Here is a 7,100-nt window from a genome sequence, read left to right on the forward strand (position 1 = left end):
CCATCACCACCCAGCACACCCACAGACTCCTCCCATAGCCGACCAGGGTCCTCTCCACCTTACTACTGCCGCTTTGGATCTGCTGACCCTCGTGACCCCAGTTTGCTCAGATTCTGGGTCCCCTCACCCACATATCGTGTAGCCCCCACCCCTGTCCACTCTGGACCCCTTATCTAACCACGCCCCCTACACCTGCGCTCCCTTAGGCCCCTTTCCCAGGGGGGTATGTGTGTGTGTGTGTGTGTGTGTGTGAGGGGAACATCTGTATTCTCAGCACAAACTACTTTCTGCGCCCCAAGAAAAAGGGTTGGTTATTGGGGTAGGGAGCAAAATCAAGGTGCCCCTGGGTTCTAGCTGTTGGAGACATGCAAGGCGGGGTGAGTGGATTTCCCTGGACCTGGAGGCTCAGAAGGGTGGGGAGGAGGGGGTCCCCGCAGCGACTGGCAGGGGCGGAGGGGAGGCGCGCGGCCCCAACCCGTCCCTTTCAGGGGGGACTCATGCATCAAACTTCAATTTTCCGGACGATTGAATTAGTGATTTTTTTTTCTCCTGAACTAAAATACACTTAAGTCTTTGGGATTAATTACCACGTTCTGGTCCCTCAGACTGGAGTATTACTTATCGGAGCTGCGTCTGACACCGGCCCGACACCTCGTAAAATAAGGAACTGCGCCTCCTGGTCTCACCCGGCGCCGCCCGCCGGCCCCCCGAGCAGGGGAAGGCGGAGCGGGGAAAGCAGAGCTAACCGGATAGCGCAGAGGGGCCCAGCCTGTCCGCGCGCCGCGGGGTCCCGGGCCGGAGAGCAGAACCTGCCCGCGTCCCGGGACTTGGCAAGCAGGGCCGAGGCCCCAGACCCAGCCGTGAAGGAAGAGGCAGAGCCAGGCCGCTTCTCCAGGGCAGCGGGGAAGCGAAAGTGGGTCTGCCGAGAGGCTAGAATCCTGAGAACGCAGGCCCGCGACGGCCCGGGGCGGTAAAGTAACTCGGGCAACAGGGCTGGCGGCCTGGAGGGTCCCTAACCTTAACGAACCTCGCCCCGAGAATGGGCGCAGGGCCCACAGCCCCTCACACGATCCAGGCCACACTTGCACGTACACTCACTCTCCGAGAATAAACACATAATGCACGCGCCCGGCCCCCACAGAGCGCACACATGCAGTGAACACACCACGCACAGCCGCACCCGAGGCCCGCCGGGCCGACGCCTGCGAGGAGACCAGGGCCCGCACTTGGGTTGGAGGGCCTCTCGCATCACAGGTTCTTGCTGTAGCACCCGAAGCTCGGCCAAGGCCATCCTAGCGCCCGGGGCGGCGCGCGGGTAGTTGCTCTCACCGGAGCCAGGATTGCCTGGGAGAGGGTGAGATACAGCCCAGGCCTCCCTGATCCCAGCTCCTCCCTCCAGTCCCCAGACAAGTCCCTCAGCCCTTGCCCTAGGTCGCCGCCGTCTCCCTGCGCGATGGGGCCAGGAGACTAGCCCCGCACCACGCTGCCCGGTCGAACGAGTCGGACCTCCAAGGCCACGCGCGCTGTCAGCGAGGCTCCGGAAGCCCACGGGCAGCCTGGCGGAGGCATGGAATCCAGCGCAGCCGAGAAGACTGCGCCGGGGCGGCTTGAATCCGCTCCCCAAACGGTGTGGGACCCTGCACGGCGCGCTCTCCCCGGGCCTCCTTGGGTTCAGCTCAGGGCTCAGCGTTCGCCTCTCTCTCCTTCCCTTCGACGACTGCAGTCCCTCCTTCCGCCCGCCTTCTCTCTGGCCTATAGAAACAACGAATTCCTCCTCGTCTTTCCAGGCCTGGGTCCAAAGCCACCTCCTCCCTGAAGCCCCCTCTACCCCGAGCCCGAAGTCGTTTCTCCGAGCTCTTCAAAAGGCGCTTTCCTGCCTCTCGGCCCAGTCTCCTCTGTCTTCGCTGGGGTACGGCGGGCCCCGTCCGCTAGACTGGGAGTTCCTTGAGGGCCGGAACTGGATCTGATTCGTTTCCATTTCCCCAGCCCCCAGCGTGGCCTGGTGCAGAAAAGATGCACAACAAACATTTGCTGAATTGAGTGGATTTCCCCCTTTATTTTATTAATCCTTCCCCTTCCTTCTTTCCTTCTTTCTTTTCCTCCTTTCTTCCTCCCTCGTTATTTTTTATTTCTTGGTTATATTCAATTGTCATGTTTTTCAGGCTCATTAAATCCATTTAGAGACAAAAGAATAAAAGGCAGAAGGGGAAGGAGGGGGAGGAGGGAAGGGGGAGGGGAGGGGGAGGCCAGGGAAGCAAACAAATAACCCGCTTTAACTAGACGGGCGGATAAATGGTCCCGTTTCTCCTCAGCCCCGATGCGCCTGCTTAGCTGCGCGCCCCGCGGGCCCTGCAGCTCGGGTGGGCTTAGCCCCGGGGCCGCCGCCCCCAGCCCGAAGGGACCCAGCAGGGCCCGGCCCGGGGCCGCGAAGCGGGGAGCGGCCGGAGGTGCCAGGGCCGCTTCATTGGGATTCATGGGCGTGTTGGGCGGGCGGCCTCAGGCTCCGGGCGCGGGGCGGGGGCCGGGCGGGGGCGGGGTGCGCACGGCGGGCGCAGATGCCCGAGTGACCGCCGCGCCGCGGTCCCTGCGCCGTCTTTGTGCCGGGGAGGCGCGCGCGGGGACCTAATCCATCAAATTGTCTACAAATTGTGAAGAAAATTCAAAAACCATATGGTCGCCAGCGCCGGCGCGCTCTGGGCTGCGGAGGGCCGTGGCCGCGCCCGCACCCGGAGCCGCGGGGGGCTGGGCCCGGCTATTGTCGCCTGTCAGCGGCCGCCCGGGTCCATTCGTCCCGGCCTTCATGGTCCGCGCTCCGAATTACAGACCCATCCATCCTGAGAGGGCGATTTATGTCGCCCGGGAGGAACCGGCCTCACGCCGGCCCGGCTGCCCGGCCGCCTCTTTCCTTCTTTCGCTCTCGCCGCTCCTCTCTTTTCCCCATTCCCTTTTTCTCTCTCCGTCTGTGTTTCTCTCTGTCTGTTTCTCTCTCTGTGTGTAGCTTTTCCTCTTTTTCCCCTCGTCTCTGTGGCTTTCCACTTTCTCGATCAGATTTTGAAGTGTTTTTTTCTGTTCTCCTTTTTCTATTTTTCCTCCCTTAGTTTCCTCGTGGACTCGCACGTTCGGATTCAGGCCCCGGGGCCCCAGCGCCTGCCCGAGAACAGATGCGCATTTCTCACATCAATTTTGCTTAGAAAGAGAGCCGAGTGGCCTGGAGGCGGGACCTTCCTCTAGTGACAGCGGCCACTCGCCAGCCCAGTGATAACAAAAGCCCAAAGAGAAACCCGGTCCGTTCGGAAAAGTGAAAGCTGCCCCTGTTCCTGCCCCAGCCGCACTCGGGACGCTGGGACACCCCCCACCAACCCCCCGCAGAGTTCTTGGTAGATTTGTGTCTCTGTCCCCAGCAGCGTTCGGGGCCCAGAATTTGTGAGCGTTACCAGAAATCCATCCCAACTCACAGACGCCTCGGGCTCACATCTTCCTGTGCCCATGTCAGCAATTTAGTCTGCCCTCGTGCCTTTGGCTTTATTTTCTTCCCTCCCTCAAGGCTGAGGCCCTCTGGCGAACCGAAACTTGGGAGCCCTCAGGCTCCACCCCGCTGTCCGACTGAGCTGTACCACCCAAGGCTTAGCCGGTGTCCCGGGGAGTGCAGGAAGAATACCCTTGGGTCCCGGCTGCGATGCATGAACCCTAGGGCAAGTCCCCCTATCCTCAGCCTTTGCCCCACATAAATTAATTTCGCACCCGTGGCGCCCTCAAAGTACGCACATATTTCCTCCCAGCATTGTACGCCTCACTTTTTACCCGGACCTGGCGAAGCCCGCTTCTCTCGCCCCCTCACCATTTGGTAGCTGCCGCGTGTTCGTGGGCAACAAGCGCCTCCTCTCTCTCACCACTTCCCCCTCACCCTTCATTCTCACGCCTGCCCCGAAACTCCTCCAAATCGCCAAGGCCTAGGCAGCCCGAGAGCAGGAGCCGAGAGACACCGAGCCTGCCGCGGCTTCACTGAAGAAGGTCCACTCATTCAGACACGGTCACCGCCGGTTCTAGTAAAATGGCAAAGACTTTATTTATCGGAGAAAGAGGCCTTAGTTACAGTCCGGGAGGGAGAGGGCAGGGCAGGAGAAAGGGAGTGGCACGCGGGACCCACCCTCATCCAGCCACCCTTGTCTGGCCAAGACGAGCTAGGAGCAGGGCATTGGAGACTGCAAGACAGACCCAGAGCTGTGGAGGAGGTGGGTGAGGGTTTAGGTGGGCCTCCTCTCAGTCTCTGTCACATGCAAAGAAATTCTAAAAAGAGTAAAAAATAATGCTTGGACTTTGGGTTCCGTTTTCGTTGGTTGGTTGTTGGATTTCCCCCTGCTTTGTTCCTAAGACCCGGACCCCAGTAGTCAGTCCAAGGCAACCAAGAGAGGGTGGGAAGGAATCTTTAAAATAACGTTTCTGGGCATTAGGAGGCAGAAATGGCATCGAAAACAGACTTTTCTCGCGGAGGGGGAGGTTTGGGGGAGAAAACATTGATTTGAAACTTGCAAGTCAGGACCCGGTTGTCCCCCTCAGTCCCTTCCCACGCGCGGGGGAAATAAAGGCAGAAGGGAATAAAAGAAATCAACTGCAATAGGTCTAGGGAGGTGAGGAGGGAGAGGGCCGGTGCATTCGCCACATGCAGAGAAAAATAAAAAAAAGTCGGGGCGGCCCCCTCCCCCAGACCTCGAGGTTAAGTGTTTGTTACCCTCGATTCTGCCTCGCCCTCAGCAAAGCCGGCAGCCTGAGCTTTGAAATCAAGGAAATCTCCGAAACTTTAACAAATGAAAGAAAGGAAGAAGTCAGGCTGCTGTGGGAAGAACCCGGTATATAGGCTTAAATATTTATACAGAAGCCATACAGAATTGCACGGCGAGGGCTCCCGGGGCGGTGGAGGCCGCGCGCGGCAACCGGCTCCGCCGGCCAGCCCGGGTTTATTGCTTCGAGAGGGAAGAGGCGGCTGCCGGGAGTCGAGTCCGGGCCAAGGACGGGGAGAAGGCGGGAGTTGCAGAGGAGGTCCCAGCTCCCCTCGGCGGTCCGGTCCGGGAGGCGGCGGGCATCCGGCGCTCGGAGCCCGGGGGCGGTGGAAGATGCTGGGCGCTGCTCAATCGTCCACGTCAATTTCTTCGTCTTCCTCGTCCTCCGAGCAGTCCTGGCTGCTGGCTGGCTGGTCTGTGAGCGGGGAGGCTGGCGAAAGCTGCAGGGGCCCGGCGCCCGGGGCCTGCGGGGCGCCTGTGGTGAGTGCCGGAGAGCCAGGCCTTGACTTAGCCCTGCCGCAGCCGCCGCCGCCGCCGCCCGCGGCCTCTGAGTTCTGCTCGAGTTCGGCCAGCGCCACGATGTCCATCTGCCCGCTAGGGCCCAGTTTCTTGGCGGACTCCACGTCGGCCTTCATCTCCTCCAGGTCCCGTTTAAGCTTGGCGCGCCGATTCTGGAACCAGGTGATGACCTGAGCATTGGTGAGGCCCAGCTGCTGCGCAATTTGGTCGCGATCGGCGGGGGACAGGTACTTCTGGTAGAGAAACCGCTTCTCCAACTCATAGATCTGGTGATTGGTGAAGGCTGTGCGCGACTTTCGTCGCTTTTTGGGGGTCTGCCGCTGCCCAAAGATGGTCATCCCGTCGCGGCCTGCGAGGAAACCAGAGTATAGTCTTGCGCCCGGGGAGGGGAGACCCCACCCCGGCTCTTACTCACCCCACCTAGACCCATCCGGCCATCAGTCTGCCGCTGTTCCCTTCTCGGATTAGATTCGGCCACCTGGACTAGGGCAAGCCTAGGCTATGGCAAGCCCCCTTCCTCCATCTCTCGTCTACCGGAAGTCCCTAGGAAAAATTGTTTTGATCTCTGCCCCGTCACCTGAGAGTTCTTTGAAAGAACCGAGGTCGCTAGAACGTAAGAGAGCCAGACAGGGACGCTCTGACTGGGTGTGAATGTTGGCTCTCCACCTCGTCGCAATCAACACGACTCTACTGCTACCCAAAAGGTCCCAGCAAAGGCTCTCCATTCTGCACCCCAGGAACAGGGCTAGGAGTTACCAGGCCACTGAGAACGAGAGGAAGCCAGGCAGACTGCGGAGAGATCTTGGGTTCCCGCCTCCCCTCCGAGGTCACTCGACTCTAGCCTATCCCGAGGTCCCTAGGAGACAGGGTTTGGGTCCTGTTCCACGCATCTCCACTCCCAGTGGCAGCGGCTTGGGTTGGAGGGCCCTGACAACCGGCGTGTGGGGTGAGGCGGGCAGAGACACAGGGCAGTAAGCGTGGGACACACGGAACAGGTCGCGGGGTGCTGGGCGCGGGGGAACCCAGTGGCGGCGCCTACCTTCGGCTGCCTGTAGGACGCTGACCTCCAGCCCCTTAAAAGTCTTGCTAGCGAGCTCCTCAAGCGCGCACAGCGGCGAAGTCTGAGAGAGCAGCGCGCGGCCCGCCAGGGGCAAGCCGCCCGGCGCGTGCTTGTCCGCGGCCGCCAGCAGGTGCGCCGCCCCGCACAGCGAGTAACTTCTCCGCACAGACGGCTTGTTGAGGATGTCCTCGATGCTGAACGGCGTCAGCGGCTTGTTGGAGTTGGCGGGAGGCGGCAGGTGGTCCAGCGGGCTGCGCCGCCTCTCCTCCCCCGGCGCCGCCTTGCTGTCCTCCTTGGAAGTCATCTCGGCCGCGTTTGGGGGCCCGGCCCGGGCGGCTCGGGCCTCGGGGACCCAGCCCGCGGGCAGCTCGGGCGCCGGACGGCGCGGCGGGAAGCAGACGGGAAGGAGGCCGCGCCGGGCAGGGCGCGGGCCGGGCTCGGGGCCGATTAGCGTAACAGCAGAGGCGAGCAGAGCCGCACGGGGCCCCAGGAGGAGGGCGCTGACACGGGCGCTGCCGCCGCCGGGGCTTCCAGCAATCCGAGGCCCGAGCCGGGGCGCGCCGCGCGGGGCTCCAGTTTCGCCAGCCCCGGTGCTATTTAAAGGTGTCAGGTGGCTCCGCGGCGGTTCCTGGCCCACGGTCCTGGCGGCAGCAGTTGGAAGAGCCGAGGCGAGGGCGCCGATCCCGTACTGCGAGGGGAGGCGGAGAGATGGGGCAATTGACTATTGCTAACAAGTTAGCCTT

The 7,100-nt window shown here is 61.8% G+C and overlaps 1 protein-coding gene across 1 annotated transcript; it reads right to left on the minus strand.

Moving 5' to 3' along the window:
* Positions 1-4,041: 4,041 nt before the first annotated feature.
* Positions 4,042-6,895, minus strand: LBX1 (ladybird homeobox 1). The gene is made up of 2 exons (XM_006053170.4): positions 6,337-6,895; positions 4,042-5,646 (listed from the first exon to the last, which is right to left on the minus strand). Exons 1-2 carry the CDS (start codon positions 6,659-6,661, stop codon positions 5,126-5,128), a joined length of 846 nt encoding a protein of 281 aa, XP_006053232.1. The 5' UTR covers positions 6,662-6,895; the 3' UTR covers positions 4,042-5,125.
* Positions 6,896-7,100: the final 205 nt, after the last annotated feature.

Source organism: Bubalus bubalis, chromosome 23 (assembly GCF_019923935.1).
Source record: "Bubalus bubalis isolate 160015118507 breed Murrah chromosome 23, NDDB_SH_1, whole genome shotgun sequence".
Taxonomy (NCBI): domain Eukaryota; kingdom Metazoa; phylum Chordata; class Mammalia; order Artiodactyla; family Bovidae; genus Bubalus; species Bubalus bubalis.

Coding starts and splice junctions, on each gene's coding strand:
- LBX1 (XM_006053170.4), bottom strand. CDS start 6,661: ATGACTTCCAAGGAGGACAGCAAGGCGGCGCCGGGGGAGGAGAGGCGG. Junction 5,647..6,336: donor CGTCCTACAGGCAGCCGAAG/GTAGGCGCCGCC, acceptor GTTTCCTCGCAG/GCCGCGACGGGATGACCATC.